The following is a 27,427-nucleotide window of genomic DNA, read 5'->3' as shown; positions in this document are numbered from 1 at the left end:
TATCACGTTATGAAGTACTTGGTCATTTTGTTATGCTTTTCACTAAGATAAGATATGGGAAGTGTTCCAGCTTGCGATTTGAGAACAATTCCGTAATACGATTCAAGTGTGTACCTTAATTGAAACGAAGCGATTTTCCTTATTAATTTTATGATGTATGATGATATATATTTATTTTATTATATATTTTTTAAATTAAAACAATACAATAGAATAATAATAAGAAAGTTAAACATCGTTTTATTGTAGTAAGTTATTTTCGCACACCCTTTACAATGTCACCAGAATGCGCACGCGCATAAAACCGTAGCTGCAGCGCGGATCCAGCGCAATCGCACGCACGACGCCGCGCCGACACAGCCGTGAGTATCCACATGATACACATACGTTTACGTTACGATATACACGCGTTTTAAATTTATTTTTGAAACATATTTAATTGTGTTTTTAAGTGTTCCTGTAAATATTTCAGCAAAATTATATATATTTTTAAATTTGAACCTTATGAATTATGATTGAAATAATTATGGGGAGTGAAAATTATTTTTGTAAGTGAAAAGTAAATTAAAATCTAATTAAAAAATTATACATATATTTTTAAATAGCAACAAATAACAAGTGGGTAGAGATTTCTAATTGCAGAGTATCCTAATTCTTATGATAAATTAAATAAATTATTTTTTTTATTATTTTAAACGTGAATCCGTATTATATCTATAATACTAATACACAAATTTGATATGAGTTTTTTAATTTATTAAAATCTGATTTTTTAAACATTTGAAACTTTTATACAGTATTCGCAATTAGCAGATATGTGATGATAAAGATTTTTATAAAACATTTTATTGAGGAGTCATTTTTGTACCAGTGACATTTAAACAGAGAATCTAACAAAATTAATCAATTTTAAATCAAGGACATTCGTAAACCTCGTCTAAACAAGTTAAATAACTTAATAAAAATAATCATGTATAGTTTTAAATGACATTTATGTTATTTTGTTTTCTAAAGTGTATTTTTATTATGATATTATAAAATATTCAATAATAAGTATCTCAATAAAAACTTCCCGTCCAGTAAAAATTCTTACGATTTTGAAAGTGGGTTAAATTTAAAATGTTTATTATATGTTAGTTATATAATTTCGTATTAATCAGAATATTTTGTAAATAATAAACAAAAGATCTCGTTCATGTGGTTACGCTGACGTGACAAAGAAATCAGTATGTCACGCACAAATGTCACGCAAAATATCAATTATCTTGCTTGGTTCTATATCTGTTTTTTATAATGTATATTAACTTTATTAGTTTCGTAATAAATTTCATAAAAGAAAAACAATTTGTTCGGTTTATTTCTTTAGATTACAGATACTTATAAACGTACATCGAACATACTTAAGTATTGTTTTTAGAAAAAAAAAAACAGCAAAGTATTTATATATTTCAATTAACTTGAGTTTTAATTATGTTTATGTATTTAAATAGTACAATAATTTCTCAGTGAAAACATAACTGCACATATTGAAATATATAAACAATATAGAACTTAAAAGGCCGTTAAAAAGTTTAAATGTAATAAAAAAAGTTTAAAAAAGAAACATCGTAAAAAGTATAATATTTAGCAAAAGTATAAGCGTTACAAAAAATATTAACGGAAGAAATCAAAGAGGATAATAGCAAAATTTTATGTTAATTTCTGTTTTCTTTTGTGCTTACGTTTATTACTGTGCCTAATAAAATCTGTTCAAGGGATAACCATTCCTTTTATACTTTGTTTCCTTTTGTCATTATTGTATCTGTGACGTACAATTTATTTCCTACCAAGACAAAACAGTTACAGTGAAAACAAATCAAATAAAGTAATAGGATGTAACAAAAGATGTTCTTATCGTTTGCAGATTATTCTTTATCTGTATATTGTCTCTGGTACCTGTTGAAAGGATATAGTCTAAACATAAAAATAATATTATTTTCCTTATAATATCTCAAATAATTTTGTTATCATAAACGTCGTTATAATTTACAACATAATCGATTTCCCGCCATAACGTGTAACTGTCAATTTTCGTGTTGCCAGATAAAAAAATATTAGAATATGTAATAAGTTTGACAGTCAACAGATACTCATCGGTATTCATTAATAATTAATTAACTGTATAATATCTAATAATGAGTGTTATATGCTGATTGGATTATATTATTTAATTATTAAATTGAATGCAACGTTTTATTAAGCTTGCATGTTTTACAAGATAAATGTTCCATGCGAATAATATGTAAAGTTTAACCCTTACGATAATCGCGTTTGTGGTTCTCGCCCTCACGCCACAATTATTAATTGTAAACATTAGTTAAGTAATACGTTACCGCGTGAAATTTCATTACAGTTTTAAAATATACGTTCTCGTAACTTGTGTTAGGTTATATTCGTTTTCATGTAACTTTATACACTTTAAAACTTTTGTGATATGTGGCATTTAGCTTAATGTTAATTTGCCGGTTTTACTTGGACCTGAGTTTTATTTATAATTTTACTGATATTCCGACGGAGATCTCTGTAGGTGATGATTTTTTTTTGATGATGTTTAGTAAAGGCATAAAATAGAAAATATATCCTATAACCTACGCATGTTTGGTCCTATGAAAGAAAAACTTTGGTACCAACTCTAAATAGGATTATTAATAGTTGATGTACAAAAAATTTAGCTTAAATTGGAACGTAATATTAGTGTATTTTATTAATTTTGATGTCATTTAAAGGCAATACTCCATTAAAAACAATTCTAATACGTATAATAATCATAAATATTTTCTATGTTTAGTATTCTTGATATCATTCATAGTTGATTAGATATATCAGAATTGCACTGAAAGGTAACGGTTTTAAATCCTGGTTAGCATAGATTGTGTCATAAAATGTTTATCCAAAGATTATTTGTAAAGGAGAACAAGCTTTATTTATCACAAATAAATATAGCTTGAAGCGCTGTTCTAAAGTTAAAAATATTTAACGTAACAGCAGAATAGGCTTTTAATCCAATAGACTTATTTGACTGTTATTACTTCCACTTATTGTATGTAAACAATAAATTAGTCATAAAATAAATCAGTTGTGTTACTAAAGTTTCACTTTTGGTTATCGACCTCACACACAAAGGATATCGACATGAGCACATCTCTCATTTGTATTCACGAGGTGCAAACACCATAGTATGATAAAGCCTTGAGGCTTGGGAACGACACCTGGTGTTGTTTGCTGTTCTGATATTTGCATGATATTATAATTTAAAAACAAACACTCTTGTTTTTTTTACTTAAAGAAACGCTTCTAATTTTAAAATTGTTAGAGAAAACTATAAGATATTTAATTGTTCTTATAGCTGATAAATTTTTTCGTAAATATCCGATAACAACAAACACATTTGAAACCCGGATAAAAATATTGTTTCTTTACGAAAACAATTGTTTTGTATTGTATTCATATGTTTTTCTATTATTGCAATAAAAATCCCTGATTCTTTCTCTTACCAGGTTTTTTATATGTCCTATTATGTTGAGTTCTGAGTATTTATTTAAAATTTTATTGTTTCGAAGTAATCGAACTCGTACTCTGACTTGAATATTGATGAACAGCCTATCAGTAATGGACAATGGTTAAACAAGTATGTTAAACTAGAAATGTATATAGATTATAAAGCATTTGTAGTTTATAAAGTGAAGCAAAATAGCCTCTCGTAAAAGTCTATTGTTAAGTCCTTTCCTTTTAAGTCTTGGAGCCTTTTGTAGAATGTAACTTATGTTTCTGGATAGCCCAGAATTATTCGATACATGAAAGTTGTACAGAATGTTTACGCTTGCCTTCCAGCACGTAACGAATTATAAAAACAAAAATCAGTGGTCTCTGGTCAGATTTAAACTCTGATATCTTTGGATTAGATATATTTTTGGGGAGCTATAACGTTTTTTCCTTTCCTAACTTTCTAATATCCTTTTTAAACTCAATTTCAATGCCGTTGGCGTTAATACAAACATTTTCTTTGAAATTTAGGGTCAAAATAAAAAACAATGCAAATGACTTCAAAATCAATTTAAGACTTCAAAATTAATTCAAGATACTACCCAAATGTTACTACCTCAAATTCTCATAATTCACTTCTCTATCTTGTTCTGAAATAACAAATGATTTTTTTTCTTAGTAAAAACTGAAGACGTGACTTTTTTATAAGGAATTTTTTAGCTTGAATTAAAACATTGAGACTACTAAGGTTAAAGTGCTTGATAAATCACGATTGTTTCGGAACAAATGGTTAAAACTGTCCTCCTACAATAGCTTCAACCTTATAAATATTTAATTAGCGGCTGCTTTCTTTAAAGCTCCTTAGTTACTTCGTAAAAAGTGCATTTTGTTCAATTGATAACATTTTAATGGTGTAATTCTTTATTTAAAAAAAAAAAACAAATAGGTAGAAACAAAAAAATAAATTAAAAATAGTTTTAGCAATCGATGAATTGAAATCTTATTTTAAGAAAACTTTAATTAATAAGACTCAATAAAATATTTTACAAATGATACAAAAGCGTTACCATTGGTTGATTTCCATGGAGTACAAGTATTCATTGAAATATATTTGTAACTATTGAGTTTCTTGTCAATTTTTCCGCAGCACTTTCATCGAATAATACGTAACGTTGTAAAATGACAACTCAAAAGTGCTCGCTAGTATTAACTTGAATTATAGAAGTCTTTTGACTTGATTTTGAAATAATTTAGCCTCTTAAATAAAATCAAAGTAAGTATTTTCTAGAGTATATTATTTGTAATAAAGGAGGTCTATTTGATTCTTGTCTGATTAAAGAGCGGCTTGATATCAAATAAACTTGCTTTAACGACGTCTCTTTGCAACTTCAATTGAGAATAACCGCAGCCATTGCCTACAAAAGAGAATTGAGGCTTTCAATATTTCTATTGTTTGCTTTTGTTATTGCTGTTGGATAAATAAAATCTATTTTTCAACTAAATTGTAATATAGAAACTTTTTACAATATGAAATTCCATTTATAAATTTAAAAAATATTGTTTATGATATAAGTGAGTGTATATCGAAACTGCAAAACTATTTCGTTTTTTAGGTGTAATCTATAAATGGCTTCGAAATTAAAAAGGAAAATATTCTTATATAAAAAAATAGGCAGTAATAAAATTATTTGCAATGGGTAATAATGTTTTATATTTTAATCAAAATAAAGTATAAAATAAAAATGTTACCCTTAGAAAAAACCGACGCATCTTGAGACAAATACAAAGATTTATTGTTCCTTGTATTTTATGTATTTTAAATTCAAACAATGTATTATCGATTTGATTTCCTCGTGACGGTAATTTAAATATTTGCTTAAATTGCGTATTAAAAAGGAAACGTACATTTGCTTCCGATCCTAGAATTTTATTGAAATTGTTTTAAGGATGTTCTTTTGTTAAATATGGCGCATCACATGCCAGATAATCCGGCCATAAATCCTTAGCTATAAGTCTTCTAAATCAAATGCAAGAACAGCATGTCCGTCGGGAAGCGAACGTTGGGTGAAATCTATTCACACAGATAAGAAAATATATATTGAGACCACAGATACACAAATTTATTGGTATTTATTTGAAATATATTCATAATTTTATGAATCCTATTTTCTGCGGTTTAAGTGTCGTCTCGATATATTACGATTAATTCGTATTAATATTTATAAATGCGCTTGATGAATATTCAATATATTATTAACAAAACACTTCTCGATCTTGAAGTGGTGTACCCCTGTAAGATGGCCAGAAAATAAAAATTTATATTACTAAAAAAAATTAAAATATATTTTCTATAGGCTTAAATACAGAAATAAAGAAATAGAACCAGTTTACGTGAAATTTGTGTACGGTTTAACCCCTAAAGATTTATATTTTTAATTCACTTTAGGTGTTTAAATTTGGGGATGAGAAATTGTATTAATGCACGATTTTCAGTTTAGAAAATTAAAATGTTCAAATGGGTAGAAAATTGACAATATATAATACTATTATAACGCGTTCTAATGAGGGATGAAATATTCGTACGTTTTTGCCGTACTTTTGCAAGATATTTCTACAAACAAGCGGCGAATAGTTATAGTCTTTAACATTTAGGCTTCAATGGGAGCTGATTAGGAATTACAAATAAAAAAAAATGTTAAATTTTAAAGTTAGGTAATCTTCATTTTTGATGACAGTAATTTGTAAATACATTGTAAATTTTTATAACAAAATCAGTCAATAATTCTGGACACTTGTTTGCGCAGGCCAAAGACTGCCATGAAGGTCCAGTTTTGGTAGAAGACAAGACAAAACTTCGGAGAGCCTCACTGAGTCAATTTTTTGCGTTGCAGTTCAACAGCTTTCACAATAAATACACTTAGTAACTTAAGTATGAATCATTATTTAAAAATAAGTAGTGTCAACGATTTATATTCTAAACTCTCTCTAAAATTTTGAAGTTTAATAAATGGGAATTCTGTGATGTAAATATACAGTGTTGTTTCGGTTTCAAAACAAATACTCTAAAAGTGGAAATCGTACCAGAGACAAATCTAAAAATAAGTACGAGGATTGATTCAAGCAACCGAACTCTGATTGAGTTTCGGCTGTATTAGGGACGTGGGTTTTAGTAGAATAGTATACAGCGTAGGCGGAAAGTCGGTCAGTAAAAATACTCGTATTCTGAATTTAAATATACCTAATCAAATTTTGAAATTGGAATTCGAGTTTCTTTGTTTATATTTTTTAGGATGTAAGAATGTAAATAAGGATGCTTAAGAAATTGTAATGTATTAGTGCGGTCTTGGATTGTTTTAGGTATGACTGACTAGACCAGGTCAGTGGGTGGACGTATGTAGAGTATACCGGTGTACCGTTAACGAGATGTTACCGTTATACAAGTACTAATACTATGTTATACCTAGTTGTATGATTAAGATAAACGTTCAAGCTCTGAATTGAAAAAATAGTACCACTGTATCACGTATTAGAAACATAATTATGTTTTTCTAGAATGTTAATAATTGATGAGATTAAAATTAAAATTTATATTACATTTTATAAATTTGCAATAATTGGTGGTAGGCCTTCATTCAATTTATATAGGCCCGTCTGTGTAGGTACCATGTTTGCAACCGCCAGTAATACTTAGTAGGGTTGTTCTACGGTTTGAAAGGTGAATGAGCCAGTGTAACTAGATGCACATAGGACATACCGTGAAATTGAAATTACATACAACACTAATGTTTATAGACAGTGGTACCACTTACCATTATCACCCTGTCAAATAAAAATAGCAAGTTCCGAGATCTGAGTTACAATCCTATGCTACGAAAATATTTAAGAAAAAAAAGAGACAAATAAGGTTTTAATAAGATTAATGCATTGCAGAATAAATATACATAACTTATAATTTACCGTCTAAGGTCAACTAATCGTAATAAGTCGAAACGAGAAAGACTCGGTTCAGGCTTGTTGAGATGAAATGTTGACCTAATTTACGTATTAATCTATTACAAATAATTATTTCAGACGAAAGCTAAAGTATTATGCTAATGTGATGAAATATTTTCAGTCGAAATATTAGAGATTATTAACGCAAGAATGTTTTATAGAAACAATATATTAGTAATTTTATATTTCGCAATGGCGAATTGCCCATGGCCAAGACTGAATGGGGAATACTATTTTACCTACCTACCTGACTTGTTTTTACGAGAAGAACGGAAATAACCACGCTTCAGTCGGTTCATTCAAAATAGATATTTGTGACAAAATAAGATTTTCCTTATATTTACGTATAAGCCCAGATGCCCCAGTGGTCAGAACGCGTGCATCTTAACTGATGATACCGAATTCAAACCCAGGCAGACACTTAATTATTCATTTTATTTCATGCGCTTAATTTGTGTTAATAATTCATCTCGTGCTCGGCGGTAAAGGAAATCATTTTGAGGAACCTACATTTAAGTAAATCTAATTTCATTGAAATTCTGTCACATGTGTATTCCACATTTTATTATGTGTTTGTGTGGAACAGAGTGGTGGAATTTGTTTCGAACCTTTTTCTCAAAGGGATAAGAGGCCTTAGGTTTATGAATTCAAAATTTATTATTATATATTTAGTGAAATACATCAAAAATAGCATTTCAAGAGAAACTACGATGATAATCTTAAATTTATTTTAAAATCTACCATCACTTTGTATGGAGTTTAAATTATTTTTTATTTTCAGGTCAGAATGCGAGTAATACTATTCACGTTGGCCGTCCTGGCTGCATTCACTTCAGCAGAATGTAAGTCTAATTAAAATAAGTACCCTTCTTCTAATTATAAGAAAAACTAGTTACGCTGTTTCTAATAAGAACAAAATTATACTGTATTTATAAAACGTAATTTTTTATTTATTTTTAAATAGAAATTGTGAAAATACTGATAGAATGTCTGATGAGTGGGTGGTAGGTTCGCTCATCAGATATTCTACCGCTAAACAACAGTACTCAGTATTGTTGTAATCCGGTTTGAAGGGTGAGTGAGCCAGTGTAACTACAGGCACAAGGGACATAGCATCTTAGTTCCCAAGGTTGGTGGCGCATTGACGATGTAAGGAATACTTAATTTGCGTCATTGTCTATGTGTAAAGGTGACCACTTACCATCGGTGGCCCAACCTAATCTTAAAAAAAAAAAAATATAACTAGTAGAACTAGTTACTTTAATTTTTTACTTTACTTTTACATTTTTATAATTACTGATAACTTTTACTTAACACAATACTAATGTGTTGGATAAGCTAAACCTTCTTAAAAGTAAAAAAGGACTAAGACCAGCTATGAAACATTCTATTATACTAATATATTTGTCAATAAATGAATCTTGTTTTGTCATACTTATGTTAGGAAGATACCTTTGATTTTAGTCACTAATCATAAATTTTGATTTAAGATTAAACGACGATATATAGATGTTAATTTGTAAGTTACAGTTTAGTCTTACTGCAAATCTATATTAAACATACATACATAGATAGTGCTGAGACTGTAGTTGTGTAGTTCTGACGTCTTGCCGAGCGAAATGATATCTCCATTTACTAATGCGTTTTAATACGTAGTACTCATTAAATCATAGTTTTAAACCTGGGAAAGAATACAGGATATAATTACCGGATATCTTAAAAGTAAATGAATATAATTTAAATGACTTCACTTTAGATAAGAAAATAAACTTACGTTAAGAGGAACTTAGTTAAAGTTGTGTATATTTTATTCTTAATTAAACCGCATAAAAGGCAATAAATGCAAAACATCTTATGAATAAACATTTCTCAGCACTAATCTCAGTTCTCAAAATTGAATTAAAAACTCAACTACAATCGTTTTATCGAATAGAAATTGTTATTTTAATAATCGTATACACAAATATATATAAAGTGATAAATATTTTTAATTATTCGTCTATTTAATTACCCAAGTCCAAGCAAATCTTATGATATGATAGGTATGTTTTAAAAAGGGCTTTTATACTTATTTAAAATATGCTTTTATTAGTTTATTATGTGTTACCAGTTCTGGCTTGTAACGTTTTTGTTTGTGACAATATTTATTATTACAATCACGGCAAAATTATTTTATTCAAGCAAACTTTACATTAATTTTTGAATCGTCAATATTTCAATTGTATCACCGTTTCGGAAGGAAAAAAAGGAAGCCTGAAGGGAAAAGTAACATCAACAAACTCACACTATAAAGTTTTGGTTTATTTGTTAGTGTTAAATACAGAATCTTATAGTTAGATTTTAAAAAATAAGCTTGTGTTAAATAGCCCTGAGCTGCTGAATTTATAAGTATGTTTCTCAACAGCGGACAGCAAAGCGCGTATAGTATGCTACTTCAGCAATTGGGCGGTGTACCGGCCGGGTGTGGGCCGCTATGGCATCGAAGACATCCCAGTAGAAATGTGCACGCATATCATATACTCATTCATCGGTGTCACGGAGAAGACTAACGAAGTTCTAATTATAGATCCTGAGGTAAATATATAAGCTCAACTATTCTTTGTTAGTTTATCTATATATATGAGTCGAGATGGCTCAGTGGTGAAGAACGCGTGCATCTTAACCGATGATTGCAGGTTGAATAAAGCCTGGGGCAAGCACCGCTGATTCATGTGCTTAATTCGTCTTTATAATTCATCTCGTGCCCAGCGGTGAAGGAAAACATCGTGAGGAAACCTGCATGTGACAAATTTCACAGAATTTCTGCCACATGTGTATTCCACCAACCCGCACTGGAACAGCGTGGTGGAATATGTTCCAAACCTTCTCCTCAAAGGGAGAGGAGGCCTTTAGCCCAGCAGTGGGAATTTACAGGCTGTTGTTGTTATCTATACCAATATTATAAATGAGGAAGTACCGCTGTCATCGAATTTATGAAATTTTATATGAAGTTTGCTTCAAACCCAAGAAAATAAATAGGCTTTTTAGTCTTAGGCAATGACCAAACCATGGTGGTCACGACCCTCAGTAATGAGGAAACGACTAGGAAGAAACTGGTAGTTTAATAAATAAAAGTATTGGTTTATTTTTTTATTTAAATAATTATATTCTATATATTTTTTTGATTTTAGTGTCTAAAAAGGTATATTGAATGTTTGTAAACAAATTTTGTACCGAATTAAACTTTCATATTAGAGTAACTACTGAGTTTCCTGCCAGTTCTTTTATATAGAATCCGTGGCGATTCTTACCGTATTTTTTAACTATCATACGATATTATATAAATATAGATTATTCTCAAGAAACTCTATGTTTCTTTTTAGGAATTTTCAAATAAAATTTTCTTCAGCACGTGTAACCTTTAGAATATACTGGAAAGTTCGGTAATTCAAGAAAATAAGGGACTAAGCCTTTCATTACCTTGTTCCATACGAGTCTTGTATGAGCTACTTTTTATGCTTTTAGTGCTACCTCGTAAAACACCAGCAGTTAGAGTTTAAATGTAGAAGCTTACAATGTTCACGAAATGGCTTTGAGACTTTTGTCAGTAAAAGGTTATTTAATGGAATGCATTGTCGGAAATCACACAATGAAAAGTTTATATAATAAGTATTTTATGGAGACAGCGAAAGTTTGTTTAAAACAAGGAAAGGGTATATCAATAAAATGATTTTGATGTTAAATCCTTGGGGGTCCGACTCGTATACCGTGACGTCACGCCTACTTTTTGACGCCTTTCTGTACTCACATTTAAAGTCAAAAATCTTTATTCAAAATAGAAGTGTTTACAATCTCTTATTGATAGTCAAAAATCTACGACCGGTTCGAAATTTAAAACTTCAGACCTGAAAAGAACCGGCGAAAGAAACTCAGAGTGATCTATTTTGTTTCTTAATATCATATTACATATGCAATCTATAACCTAGGAGCTAAAGAATCGTTAAGGAATAAATTTAGAGAAATCAAGATATTGACTGTTGCTTCTCAATATATATTCTGCAATGTTATGTATGTACGAAAAAATATTAATGATTTCATGAGAATATGATACTCATAGCATTGGTACAAGGAACAAACACAAACTTGTTACTCCTGTTACTCGACTACATAGAGTCAGTAACTCCTTTGTGGGGCAATGTATACGGTTTTACAACAGGATCCCAGAAAGCGTTCAAAATGCCTCTGTTGCCAAATTAAAAAAAAATATTAAGGAACGCTTGTGTGCAAAAGGTTACTATACAATGAATGAGTTTATGATCGATAGCACACCTTGCGAATGAAACGATCGCCTCCTGGCTATTTCATCTCATATTAAATTGTTTAAATAATATATGAGACAAATAAAAAAAAAAAACACCCGCAATGATGTAATGATGTAATGACTGCATTTTTTAAAATTCAAATAATTTTAAATGTCAAGCGTTTCGTTCATTCTATTTGAAAGGAATTGGCCAGAAACTGATTACTTTTTTTAATCTAAAAGGGCGAAAGTTCAGTATAAAGCGTTGCAATTAATCAAGAAACCTAATGTTGCCTGTTTCAAGTTATTTATCGTTACTGTCTGGAACGGATTTCTAGACGTTTGTAAATAGAATTGTATAATTACTATAATTTAATTATAAACTCATTCTTGATAATTTTGCAACTTTAAATTTAATTATAGTACGCTTGGAATTTTTTCGTTATTTAAAAAAAATGCCTGTTTTTTTTGACGCTTTATATTTCTATAGATTGTTTATTTACAGGAAAACAATATTTATTAAATCGTTAATTTATTTTATAACGTATAGATATTGTCGTTTTAACATTATTATCATAACCATTACCAATTTAATTTAAAATAATGAACTTAGCTATCTAACTTAAAAAAAATACATGCAATATTTAGTCCTAATTAATTACGATTTATTCTATAGAATAATATAAAAAATGATGTCTTGCGATCATATTTTTCTTCAGCTCGACGTTGAGAAGAATGGGTTCAGCAACTTTACAGCCCTGAAGAGGACTCACCCTGACGTGAAGTTCATGGTGGCGGTGGGCGGATGGGCCGAGGGCGGCTCCAAATACTCACACATGGTTGCACAGAAATCTTCGAGAATGACCTTCGTTAAGAGTGTTGTTGGTTAGTATATTTTGATATTATTGTAGCTGATAACCATTTTTAGACATTGAAATAAAACTAGTTATAACGGATTTGAATCGCGTATATCACGGGTAGTCTACCCGTGACCACGAACGCTGTAAAGTGCTCGAAACGTCGGGATGCCAAAAATAATTAATATACGCGATTCAAATCCGTTATAACTAGTTTTATTTTTAGACATTGTTTCTGTTAGGACGTGTTAGGAGTACGTATGTACGAGTATGTAATATGTATTTGATTTTTATGGAAACGCACCTTTACAATTTTTTTTAAAACTTCTTTGCTTGCGTAACTGTGTAAAAGATTATTTTGTTTTAATTACTACACACATATTATAACTTTCTATGTTGTAGCCGAATATATAAAATAAACGGATTGTTTAATTGAAATTGAAACGCTCCAGAATTGCTAGTCCGATTTGAAAGTATTTTATGCATATTTGGGCGCTGTGCAGCTAGTTTATAAAATACATTACAAGTTAAATATTTATAGACATTTGTATGTGTAAATAATACCTTAACAAATGGTTATTTCATTCATTAAGATTCAGGAGCGTTTTAAGTTTTTTTTTGTCTTTTAAACGCTTCGCATATGAAATTTAAACGTCGACACGTATAACGGACTGAATAGTTTTTTATAAGCTTCGTTATAATGTAAAGGGAGGTACAAACAAAAAACATCGCGACATATAACGTAACACATAGCCTACGAATTGTTTTCAAAATAAACTGATACTATATTCTTGAAAATAATCCTATTGGAAATGTCAATGTAAGTGTCCTTATAAACGGTAACTCAAGCTGATTGATTTGTGATATACAATAACGATTATTCAAATATAGAATCCGGGCATTAATGAAATTCAACATTTTTATTCAACTATAAAAAAAATATGGTTCCGTCAATATAGTGTCGGAAGTACAAAGGCTTAAGATTAAGATTACTACTAGTACGTGTTTTAACTAAATAAGTATTCCGCATAGATGTGCCAAGTTTTGCTTGATGTTGACATTTCATGTGTACTTAATTGTGTTAAATTTATCAAATTTAAAAGCTTTACTCATTAAATACTCTACCGCCAAAAATTAATTCTCAGAATTATTGTATGTCCGATTTAAAAGGGAGAGCATTACGGTGACTACAGTTAGAAGTAACATAACATTTTTACTCCTAAGATTAGAAGCGTTTTAGTGATGTAACAAATGTTTAATTAATATTTGTAACAGCGCCAATGTCTATGGGCAGTGGTGAACACTTACCGTCGAATAGCTTATAAGCCCGGCCGCCTAGAGTGTTATTTTATAATAATCATATCTTTATAGTTTGTTGTAATAAAATCAATTGAATAATATTCAATACAAGTAATATAATATAAGAATGTACACTTGCACGAACAATGCGGCTTACAATTCGAAAAGTTTATAGTATTCTATACCTCAACATTATTGGATAAATGCCATTTGGATATAAAATATCCAGCATGGTATCTTTGAATTGTATTGTGAAGTCAGTGAGGTATGTGATTAAAATAATGCCTAGAATTTGCATTCAAACGTGACTTCAAGTCGACGGGAGCAGAAGGGAATTTTTATATGCAAATACACTTGAACATAGGCTATTCTAGAAGTGACAAGCACGCTGTCAGCAATAAGCAATGAAATTGTAAAGGCTTATAATGATTCCGTTATATTTATTCAAATATCAATCTTATATTAGTTACTATAAAGTATAAAATAATAAAACAAATACAATTTTGGCTAATAAGCGTACTTTATAGTATCTAGCTTAGCTTGATGAGCTGCTGGTTCGTGTTAATGTTCTAGAAAAGTTAGTGCTTAACTAAATGAGCTAACGTCTGAAGAATGAGAAGATTTAACGTTGACTACTATTGTTCACACTAAAGGACAGGCTTAAGATTCGTTAAAATATATTAGAAATTACAATTTAAGTCATTTATAGCAGCATTATAGAATTTATTTTATATTAAAATTGCTGTGTTCTACAGCAACGGTTTACGATGTCAAATTGGTACACTACATGGAGTCTTAAAATTTAAAACCTTGATAAATAGTATTTTTGTAATAATTATTATTTACTTAATTGCCTACACTAGCGGTAAACCAATTTTGATGGAAAAAAATTAAACTTTATCCAAGAACACACACAATTATCATCTAAATGAATGAATGAATGAACATTTGTTTGTGATGTTGAATAATAATGAATACACAGTCAGACAGGTAAACAACAATTAAAATAACGGTTGTGTTAGTTTTTTTACCTTGCAAATATCTTTAAAGTACGTATGTACGTAATTATTTTGAAATCACAGGCAGACACTTCAATTTTATTTAATTCTATAGATATAGATACAGCTTGGATACAACTGTTAAAGTCATTTCTAAACTGTATTCTTATTATTCTATAATGTTTTTATTACTTTCCCGTTATGTGATTTTTGTATTCAAATCATATTGTCGAGGTATGTCCATGCAGTCGTAGAACAATTGAACTGCGAATTGCATTGTATTACTATTATTTCATTATCATCATTGCATACAATTATGTTCTAGTAAACAGATATGTTATTAACGCGTAAAAAGTGAAGACTAGAAAACGTCCTAATTGGGACGTTTGCCTTTTAGTTTTACGTAGTAATACGTTATAATACATCATAATTACGTATTAATACGTTTTGCGTAATTAAAACATTTAGTTGTCTATTTTTTTCTTATTGTTTTTATCAAATTTATTATCTTTTTACTTGTAACGAAATGTAAAATAAACGGTCCTCGACGCGGCACATTTTTTTTCTGTTGTTTAGTAGGGGTATAACATATCTGTTTATTAGAATATCATTGATTACATAATATAAAACAAAGTCGCTTACCACTACCTGTCCTTATGTGATGTTGTAAATAGTTCGGTAGAATATTAAGGAGCGGTAATATTATAACTCGATACAATATTTTACGATTGTATATCTACGAAGTTCACGCTAATGTCATTGTTCTTCAATGTTCGATCCAACTAAATGATCATTTCAATCTTTCAATTATAATTGAAACTTTAAGGCTGTATATTTGAATTTATGTCGGCTACTTTGCTTTAGTAAAATATTTAGTAGAGCTTTTACATTTTTGTGTTTAATTATTTTATATTGAATTTTTTGCAAATATATACAATATATTGATTTAAATGGTAATACAGATTAATTTTATTTACTATTGCTACTATTAATGAATACTTTAAGATATTAAGCGCAGTTCACATGATAAATATTTTCATGTAACAGTATCTAAAGATACAGATACGATCTAAAGATAAAGATATAAATACGAAACTAAAGTCAATACTCTGAAGATTATTACGACAAAGCTTTCGATGAGGAAAAAATACGTATATATATAAGGCTGCATCGTGTGTAACATCCTTTAGTTTTACTTTCTCAATAATAATAAACTTTTTGTTGCACTTGGATACAATTTGAATACAATTTTTCTTAATAGTCTTCTCTCTTTTTTTCTTTAATATAATTTTCTCATGTACCATATTGCATTTCAGACTTCCTCAATAAATACAAATTCGATGGTCTCGACCTCGACTGGGAGTATCCTGGTGCGGCAGATCGTGGCGGTTCCTTCTCAGACAAGGACAGATTCCTCTATTTCGTCCAAGAGTTGAGGAGAGCCTTTATCAGGGAAGGAAAGAACTGGGAGTTGACAGCCGCTGTACCACTCGCTAACTTCCGGTTGATGGAAGGTTATCATGTTCCTGACCTTTGCCAGTAAGTAGTACAATATCATTTTGCAATGCGAGAAAAAATAATTTACAGTCTTCAAAAGTTAAAAAAATATTTTATTGTTACAATACAGTTCTGTAAATGACTTAATAATAGGTTTGCAACATATATGCAACACGGAAACATTTCTACTGTTTATGTGCAGTCCAAGCCATTGTTTAGATCAAATTTGGCATAGTAACATTTTTCTTGGGGTTCAACAAAATTACTTGGGGGCAGTGCCTTCTCGTGAGCTACACCAATAGTCCAGGCTAGCATAGGTCCTATCATTAGTAATCTATCACAAGAAGAAACACTTTGAAAGATATATTTAGTGTTCATGTATCCTATCCTTAAATTATAAGGGACACAGTATATCTTATCTGCTTAAGCTAATTTATATTTATGTTCTATCTCTCTAATTCCCTAAGTTTGGCCAGAAGCCAAAATAATTGAAAAACAAGGTTTTCGGGCAATTCGCTCCTTTTATTATTTTGAAATTTATTTGTATTGACCAGTAGCTTTTGGATATAGACAGAATTATATAGGAATATCAGTCAGCCAGCATTAATTTTGATTGAAAACTTTTTGTAATTAATATACGATCTGTTTAAATTTTAAAAATGGAATCATCCTAAAACAGTATTTTTTCAAATGTGATGGTAAACGTCAATTAAATTGATTATCCATTTATCAAACAGTAATAAAAGTAACATATGGTTGTAGAACTGTTATTTGATCGGCCAAACTGTATTACAACGAAACGTTCGTGAAAATTGCGGTTGCAATCGCTGCGGCGAGAGCTGAATATTTCGGTTAAGTCACGGGCTGGAATTTATGAGTTTAAAACTCATTAACATTGCAACAAACTTAAATCATATTTTTATTTTATATAATTACTGTTGTATTCAATGTATTTATATGAAAGACTATCTGTGCCAGCGACATTGTACGCATTTGAATTAAAAAAATATATATATTGTAGCCTAAGTTACTTCTTATTATATCAGTTATCTGCCAGTGAAATTCAAAATTCAAAATCGATCCAGCCGTTCCAGAGATTAGCCGTAACAAATAGACAGACAGATAAAAATTGTAAAAAAATGTTATTTTGGTATATATATCGTATATACATATACATAGGCATTGAATAAAAAAGGGCTTTTTTAATAATACAAACAGACACATATATAGATATAAGTTATGGGATAAAGTTTTAAAATTCTGATAAAAGTATTTTTTACTTAATTAACATGATCTCAATCGTCATTGGTTACTTCCAGATAAAATAGAAAACAAAACTGTATCTTTTGTTTTTATTTGTAGATAATAAATAAACCTTATAAAGAAATGTTATAATAGTTTAAGCTATTTTAATACGTTTCGAATGACGCACGTGTACAGATTATATACAATAAAGACAAATGTTTCAGAGAATTAGATGCAATCCACGTGATGTCCTACGATCTCCGAGGAAACTGGGCCGGCTTTGCAGATGTTCACTCCCCGCTGTACAAACGTCCTCACGATCAGTGGGCTTATGAGAAATTAAATGTGGTACGTGGTTATAAAATATTTTATTGGTCATACTATTTTATTTATTTATTTGGTTATACGTAGTTTTATTCATAGTAACGTAATTAAGATCATGTTTTGATGATCGGATAGTGGAAAATATACAGTTATCCTACATAATACTGAGGAGCTGAGATGGCCCAGTGGTTAGAACGCGTGCATCTTAACCGATGATTGCGGGTTCAAACCCAGGCAAGCACCGCTGATTCATGTGCTTAATTTGTCTTTATAATTCATCTCGTGCTCAGCGGTGAAGGAAAACATCGTGAGGAAACCTGCATGTGACAAATTTCATAGAAATTCTGAAAACATGTATTCCACCAACCCGCATTGGAACAGCGTGGTGGAATATGTTCCAAACCTTCTCCTTAAAGGGAGAGGAGGCCTTTAGCCCAGCAGTGGGAATTTACAGGCTGTTGTTGTTGTTGTTGATACAGTTATCCTAAAATAATTAAATACTACAATGGTTTAATTTTGAGAAAATAATTTTCCAGAACGATGGTCTTAACCTTTGGGAGGAAAAAGGCTGCCCTTCAAACAAACTGGTCGTTGGAGTTCCGTTCTACGGTCGTTCCTTCACGCTGTCAGCTGGTAACAACAACTACGGACTAGGAACGTACATCAACAAGGAGGCTGGAGGCGGTAACCCTGCGCCTTACACTAATGCTACTGGTTTCTGGTCCTACTACGAGGTGAGTAATCTTTAGTGATATTTTGCTCTCCATTTTAATTTATTCGTGAAATGATTGCGTTCTTACTGCAGTTAATTTACTGTTAAAAAGTTATTTGTGTACTTTAGGAACACAAATAACAAAGAAGCTATATTTCTGACTAATATAATTTACTGAATATGCCACCAAATACCTCATAGTTATGGGTAATATATTTATTATATCTCCTGAAAACAAAATTATTTTAATTGAACGTATTCCGGAACGCATTTTGCATCTGCGCAATTTACAATAGGGCCTAAGTATACTTTTATCATATAACAATCATAATATAATAGGCAAATCGACACTACCCGAGATCTAATGAGTCATTTTAAATGCTTACAACCAACTTAAGCTGATTAACAAATCAATAACGACTTCATATCTGAATATCTATAAGAAACATAACGTTAATACCTTATGCGTAAAAATTGTTTCAGCGTATAATATTCTAATTGATATATACTATGCTAAAAAAAGCTGTTTGACACTAATTGTAAATTTTTCTACATAAAAAGTATATAAATATTTCATTACACGTACCTACTTTGATTTAGTGTTAAAATATTTTTGATAAAATATATCTCATTAAAATTTAAACTAGGTTATATTATGTTCAAGAGAAATTGCTCTCTTGAAAACCTTGAAATAATTAAAAAAATATAACATAATCATAACAAGATCATTTTATTAATGAGTTATCAAATTTCGTAGCTTTTATAATTTATATAAATTCATTTCTTTAAAAAATGAGCAGACTAGACCAGTTTAGATGAATTACCGAACTGAGCTATCAAGTTTGCATACAGGTTCGAAAAATGGTAAATTACGAGTCTCTATACATCGACCCTTACCGATATTTTATGAAAACGGTAAAAAGATAAATGTTTTTATAAGTAGAAAATTAATATTGCAAAGAAATGTTTTTGTCATTAAAAAAATTCTCAACATAAATTCAGTGCTTTCATGAGTAATTAATTAATTATACAGCGATAAATTTTATTCTTAAATCGCTAAAAATCTCTAATCAATATAATTAAACTTCGATCGCTTCTAGCCCACAAACAATACAATTTGAATTAAAAACAGTGTAATGTATCGTTATTATAAGAAGGAGACAATACATCAAGAATGCCATTTGAGAAGCCTTGCGGTAATCATATACATGGGTTCATATGGTAAATACTATAGACAGCTTTCATTACGACATTTTCGTTAACCGATCAAGAGATTGATTATAATTATAATTATAAACACAAATTAAGCACATTACAATTCAGTGGTGTTTGCCTGGGTTTAAACTCGTATCCTCAATCTCAATCAATATTCGACGTTCTATTCTCGGCCTTAACCTGGCCTAGGTTATCTTACTTCTATAAAGAAGCAAGTTAGAACAAAACTAACAAATATATTTTATAATTTTAAAGAATTGTAGAACAAATTAACTTTAACGTTTAAGTTTTCCAATTATGTTAACAATGCTTTATCAATTTGGAATCTAAGAAAGTAATCAAACTGATTAGAGTGCTTCTAGGTTAATAAATGTCATTATCACGTTTTTATCCATCTTATCAGCGTTGTAGGGTGTCAGGTGTTCGTTATCTCAATGCGAAGTACTATCAAAATGCGTAAGAACATTAATTTTAATATTTAACTACTTCAACCTCTTACTGTTAAATATTTATGGGCTCGGAAGAAATAACGTGTTTCGTTACGAAAAATGAAACATTGGAAATTACCTTTCATTTCTTTGAAGTAAATGTTTTATTTATTTTAATGAATAAGTATTTTTCTTTGTTATGATTATTGTAAATGGTTTATGTTGGAAAGTAATTATTCACTACACAAACAAATGTATGTTTCGAAAAAAGTTTTTTCTTTTTTTTTTTTTAATAAAACATATTTTAAAAATCGAGGTTAAGACAAATCTGTTTCAAAATTGTTTTAAAAAAAGTTTTTTTAGTATAGAGACAAAATCGTTGTTGTCGCTAACGTTGCTGATTGTTATAATTGCTTGCCCACTAGTGTTTTGCGTATTGCAGGGTGGTCTATTAAATAAAACTATTGTTTAAATCAGCGGTCGTCAGCCTCTCGGTAGGCAAGGGCCACAAGTGGCAAAATAAAAATAGGCGGGCCGCAGTCATGATATTAACCTTAGTAGCCCGATGTACCTGTGCATAATTAGTATTCATTAGTCATATTCCATAGAAAAAAGAATAATACTATTAAAAGTTGCTAAAAGATATAGAATTTAATTCGTACACATTACATTATGTTTATATGTTTGGGTTTTATAACTAGAAAAATAAGAGAAAAAAAAAGAAATGAAAACTACAAACTACTTAAATAGGAAACTGATTTTATACAAATTTAAGTGTTATGTCTGAGGTTGCATTTGAGGGGCTATTTCTTGTATGTTACCTGTCATATTTGTCAACTTTTTTTTTCAAAACATTCACGGACCGCAAGGAAGGAGTTCGCTGGCCGCACGCGGCCCGCGGGCCGCGTTTTGCCAACCGCTGATTTAAATAAATAACCTTAAGTAATCTAAAGATTAAAATATTATAGCGCGAATCTGAATATTTCGCAAAGGAATATGTGACATCAATTAGCACTGCTAATTATTTTAGAAGGTAATACATGCCCTTAATTTTATTATTCCTTTACAGATTTGCATGGATGTAGATAAGCCGGAATCAGGCTGGACCAAAAAGTGGGACGAACATGGCAAATGTCCTTATGCTTACAAAGGCACACAGTGGGTTGGCTACGAGGATCCTAAGAGTATTGACATCAAGATGAACTGGATCAAACAGAAGGGCTATCTTGGGGCAATGACCTGGGCTATCGACATGGACGACTTTAGAGGTCTCTGTGGTGAGACTAACCCACTGATGAAACTTCTGCATAAGCATATGCGCTCATATAAAGTTCCTCCTCCTCGCACTGGCAACACTACACCAACTGTGAGTGATTAATATACCATTACAATACACCATAGAGTTCTATCTTGATTAATATGCTATTTTTTTTTACTTCAATAATATACTTTTATTTTGAAGAAGCCTAGACTAAGTAGATTGTCATTGGGAATTCAGTTAAAGATACTTTGTTTATGATTTATTATCCACTTAAAAATAACGATATTACGTTTTTTATTAAGAATTAATTATCCAAAATTCGCCGTATAACAGATTATTTTAATTTATTACAATGTAAAATAAATGCGACAGTTCTTTGAAAGAAAAAAATAGGTAAGTTGAGTAATATTGTCACTTCTAACAATTTTGGGATTTATAGCGCAAAGTTTTAAAAGAAGCTAAATGTACTTTGAAGCTGTCCAAAAATTCTTGTACTTCAGAGGTAAATGACAAAGTCTTATACAAAACTTGGGCCATTCACCTTATTTTCGTGAAACTTTGAGTTAATTTTGGCCTTCATAAAACTTCGTCCTTTCTTGAAGGTGAATCTTCATTTTAACATTTAGAATTTTAATTAAACGCATTGATAGCTTTTCCAATGCATCTTGACATCTCGAATATTTTGAGGAGACTTCAAATCCATGATTATTTGGAGAGGTTCTGATAAATTCGCTTTAGAAAAAAATCCAATTTAAATATTTTTCCAAATAGACAAGTACCTTTGACTCATCAGTTTGGAATGTAAGTGTTAAAACAGGAAGAAATATTACAATTAGAATTAAAATAAAGAAAAGAATTTGTGAATTAAAAGATATTTTGTAATCTTTAAATAAAATTAAGGCTTTAACTAAACCCCTAATTATGAATATAGTCTATATTAGGTAGAAATTGATTACATTTTCTGAAAAATAATTCTTGCGGGAAATCATTGTCTCACGTAATCCAAACAGTGATGAAACTTTAGTTGTCTTAGAAAATATTTTTGTCTTCATGGTCGTAATATTGGGACTTAGGAAATACCGAACGTTATTGGTAAAGTTAACTAGTTAGGACTTGGACTCGTTATTATGTTTTACAAACTTTTGGTAGAAACCTATGATCCGTCGTCTCGAATCCCTTATTTGTTATGTCGCCTTTATTTCATTAATCACAAATACTCTTTAATTTTACTTTGAATAAATAAAATATATTATAATAATAATATTAACATTATCTTACATCAATAAAAAAGTTCTATATTTATTTTTGCAGCCTGAATGGGCGAGACCTCCATCAACACCGTCTGACCCATCTGAAGGTGCACCCATACCTACCACCACAACCGTTGCACCAACTGCTAAACCGACTAAGAAACCTGCCACACAAACCACAACCAGGAAACCTACTACTCAGACATCCACCCAGGCTCCAGCATCAACTGAAGACACACCTGACTTAGAACAGCCACCTGCGGTAAATATTGTCATATTATTTTTAGAAATAAATTTCGTTAACCGTAAAGATAGGCAACTAAAATTAGACAATATTGTTTTTTAATTTTGGTCTAAACTATTTTGATATAAAAACCTTTGCAACTAGTAAATAATACTAGTGGTGTTTATAGAGGTAACACGGTTTTCCATCACCACATTTTCATATATGACACATAAAAATCTCCTCACAAGTATTCTGTTGCTGTTGAATAGGAATTAATTTTTTTTTTTTTACAACATCACATACATTACTCTGATCCCAATGTAAGTAGCTAAAGCACTTGTGTTATGGAAATCAGAAGTAACGACGGTACCACTAACACCCAGACCCAAGACAACGTAGAAAACGAATGTAGATTACCTACATCGACTCGGCCGGGAATCGAACTCGGGACCTCAGAGTTTCGTACCCATGAAAACCTGTACACACCATTCGACCACGGAGGTCGTCAAACCTCCGTTGTCGAGTGGTGGTAAAATTATAAACACAAATTAAAAGTTAAAAATACAGTTACGCTTTTTCAACGTTTTCTAACAACAAAGGAATAGGAATGTATCAACACGAGTTGTGCAGATACATTTTTCTTTGTAAGAGCCGTTTCTTTACAATGAAATTAAAACATAAATTGATGCAATATAATTCTTTAAACAGGAAAACGAGGTGGACTTGCCCGAAGTGTGCAGCTCTGAAAGCGATTATGTCCCAGACAAAAAGAGTTGCGATAAGGTAATATTACATTGAATAATTGTTTCATTTTATAAACTCGGACATTCTTTTGTGTTCAACCCTTCTGCTTGAAATATCTGAGGTTATTTCTTTTCTCAACCACGACAATGAGACATTGGATTTTTTTTATTTGATCATACGTTTTCTTATTCGTATTATTTTGGAAAATTATTACCAAAACATATTTTGAAAGCAAAAAGTATTTAATTAATTATGGCCCGTACGTAGGGACGTACGGACCATAAACACTTTTTGTGTCTTCTATATTATAAAATTTATCTCGAAGACTCGATACTCTGTAGTCGGGCTTTTTATAAGCCCCTCTAGTACTAGTCACTCCAAGAACGATAGAATATCAGATTCTACAAAAAAAAATCTTCAAACAGCATTGCTGTTTTCCGTTTTTAAGGGATCAGTCAGTGTAACTACAGGCACAATTGACGTAACATCTTAGTTTCCAAAGTTGGTGACACATTGGCCATGTGAAGAATGGTTAATTTTACTTAAGATGTCATTGTCACAGCATTGCTGTTTTCCGTTTTTAAGGGATCAGTCAGTGTAACTACAGGCACAATTGATGTAGCATCTTAATTTCCAAAGTTGGTGACACATTGGCCACGTGAAGAATGGTTAATTTTACTTAAGACGTCATTGGCGATGGTGACCACTTACCATCAGTGTGCCCATTTGTTCATCAACATTATCATAAAATTAAAAAAATATCGAAGACTATCAGGTTTAATGAAAATGTACAATGTTTAGATCATTCAGATTTTATTTCTTATCCATTAATAAAACATGTTTTAATTAATCTGAGTCCAAAATGACATTTGAGACAAGTCTTGGTTTTTTGTTTTACTCATAAATATTATTAATACCTCCACCTGCGATCCAAGTAGAAGCTATTAGTGTACTCTAGCTACTCAATTTATAACCAAGCAGCGTTTCATCTCCAATACTTTATCAAACTACGTCCTTTATCATGACGATCGCGACGTACTTCAGTGAACATCGATTTTAAAATATTATACTGCATTTCCAGTTAGGATATGCAAATGACATTAGCTCTTCTATATCAGTGTTGCCATATAATAAGAAAATATATATAATCTCCATAATGTCTTTGTTATAAACGTTGGATATATCTATAGTACAAGATTATAGTTTCAGATATTATTAAGATTATACCAACATTAATCACATCATATAATTAATAGCATAATTATTTGTCAGTACTGGCGATGCGTGAATGGTGAAGGCGTTCAGTTCACGTGCCAGCCGGGCACCGTATTCAACACGAAGCTGAATGTATGCGATTGGCCCGATAGTGCCAACCGGGCGGAATGTCGCGCTTAACACATATCACAATTACTTTAAAGTACGTATTTAGACAACTGAAAAAACAAAATGTAACAAAAGAGGTTTTAACTAAACTTTTACAAAAAAAAAAAAAAAACGTTCGAATTATTAAAGCGTTTTTTTTTGTAATACTTATCACGTTCATAATTATTTATTGCCATATCATTCTTACATCTATTGTCTTTTTACGTACTTTCGAAGAATAAATGCTGAATTATACCGTTTATTTTTTGTGTATTTTTTATCATATGACGTAAATGTAAATAATTTAAGATAAACGTCTAAAACAGTTTCATTCACAAATTTCATTATAACAATATCGAATAGAATTTTGTGTTTGAACTTGTTTTACATTGTCATTTTTATGAAATGAATTAAGTGAATATACTCGAAATTCGTCCATGGGGAGACTAAAAACCTACTGGATGTAACAAAACATAAATTTGCTCAAAATCTAGATTTAAGCTGCTTAGTTGAATTATAGTCTTGTGTTAACATTATGTTTCTGACAAATACAATACATTCTAAAAAAATGGTTCGAAACCATTGTTAACGGTTAGAACCAATTTAATTGCATTTAAAAATACAGTACTTTGTCAGTAATATACTGTTTCTATCGCTTTATTTATTGTAACGATTGAAGCTATTAAAACATTAAAATATATTTGCATTTTTAATACTGTTATCTCCTTTATACCTTTGAAGTAAATGATTCACTTTAATATTTAAATTTGAATCTTTATGAACGTTTCTGACTTTTAATGATTTGATTATCAATTATTAAGTTTATTAATGATGTTTTTAAAACATTTTTTTTTATTTCTATTTAAAACTTAATTCTCAATTTTTAATTTTGACCCACATATATACAAGTGTTGCACATGTATATATACCATGACCAAAATTAAGAATAATATAAAAAGAGCATAACAACAACAGCCTGTATAATGTATATTTCCCACTGCTGGGCTTAGGCCTCCTCTCCCTTCTAGAATAAGGTTTTGGAACATACTCCATAAATAATTGCATATTAATTTATATAGAAATCTTGTATACCTAAATATGTCATCGACTTGCGTCTGTCAATTTCCAAATACAGCTATTTAAAGATACAGAAGTTTCTAGAATTTTCTGTTATTATTTTTATAATCATTATCAAGAATTTTTTTTAAAGTCTTTAATATATTCTAATATTACTGACATTGAAACACCACACATCACAGGCCGCTGTTACAGCATCGATTTGAAAGAAAATTCGTGATGAAAGTTCTTAGAAAACTTCACCCATTCAATGTTTGAAATGCAATTTTATGATTCAAGTACTATTTATAAGTAAGATAGTTTGTATGTTATTTTTGATAATTCACTCCTTAAGAAAATTAAATTGATTGTCAAAATATTTCTCAATGTTTGAACAATGAAGTTACTCTTATAAGGTAAATCTCAGTGCGTTTTTTAGAAATACATAAAGAGGTACAGGCACAAGGGACATAATATCTTACTTCCCGAGGTTGGTGGCACATTGACGATGTAAGGAATAGTTAATGTTGTCTTAGATTTTCGCGATTTTTACACATTGAAATAAAACTAGTTTTAACGGATTTAAATCGCGTATATTAATTATTTTTATCAACCCGACGTCTAGAGCACTTTACAGCGTTCGTGGTCACGGGTAGGTGTCTACCCCTTTGCTCAATCTAATCAAAATTGCTAATATACGTGATTTAAATCCGTGAAATTTAGTTTTATTTCAAGGAATAGTTAATATTTCTTACAGCGTCATTGTCTATGGGTGATTGTGACCACTGACTATCAGGTGGCCCATATGCTCGTCCGCCAACCTATACCGTAAAAAAAGGCTCAAATAAAAAAATTGTGACTATTATAGTCTATTTTCAAATATATTTCTGTTAATTATCCACTTTTAACTTTCGAATTCGATAATGAAACATATACAAAGTGTTTTCGAGTTATTAATGATGCTGTTTATAATAAAGATTAAAATATTTTGTTATTATAACTGAAAAAAGGCTTATAGTCTTTACTGAATATGTAAAATAAAATGAATATCGTATTTATAATGTTGGTGAATGTTGAAACGAGGTGAATAAATGTTGACTTTGAATCCTTTTGTCCCGCACGTTCTTTAAATCATAATGATAATGAAGGCACGCATCAG

General features: G+C 30.4%; 1 protein-coding gene across 1 annotated transcript; it reads left to right on the top strand.

Moving 5' to 3' along the window:
* The first annotated feature begins 250 nt into the window (after window positions 1-250).
* On the top strand, window positions 251-25,318 carry LOC124538837 (endochitinase). Its single transcript, XM_047116060.1, has 11 exons — window positions 251-362; window positions 8,297-8,357; window positions 9,920-10,089; window positions 12,514-12,679; window positions 16,265-16,487; window positions 17,915-18,038; window positions 18,551-18,748; window positions 21,439-21,735; window positions 22,942-23,142; window positions 23,815-23,889; window positions 25,123-25,318. Exons 2-11 carry the CDS (start codon window positions 8,303-8,305, stop codon window positions 25,243-25,245), a joined length of 1,632 nt encoding a protein of 543 aa, XP_046972016.1. The 5' UTR covers window positions 251-362; window positions 8,297-8,302; the 3' UTR covers window positions 25,246-25,318.
* The last annotated feature ends 2,109 nt before the right edge of the window (window positions 25,319-27,427 follow it).

The sequence above is a fragment of the Vanessa cardui genome, chromosome 21 (assembly GCF_905220365.1).
Source record: "Vanessa cardui chromosome 21, ilVanCard2.1, whole genome shotgun sequence".
Lineage (NCBI taxonomy): Eukaryota > Metazoa > Arthropoda > Insecta > Lepidoptera > Nymphalidae > Vanessa > Vanessa cardui.
The sequence above is the reverse complement of the archived record's forward strand: the minus strand, read 5'-3'. Positions and strand labels throughout refer to the sequence as shown.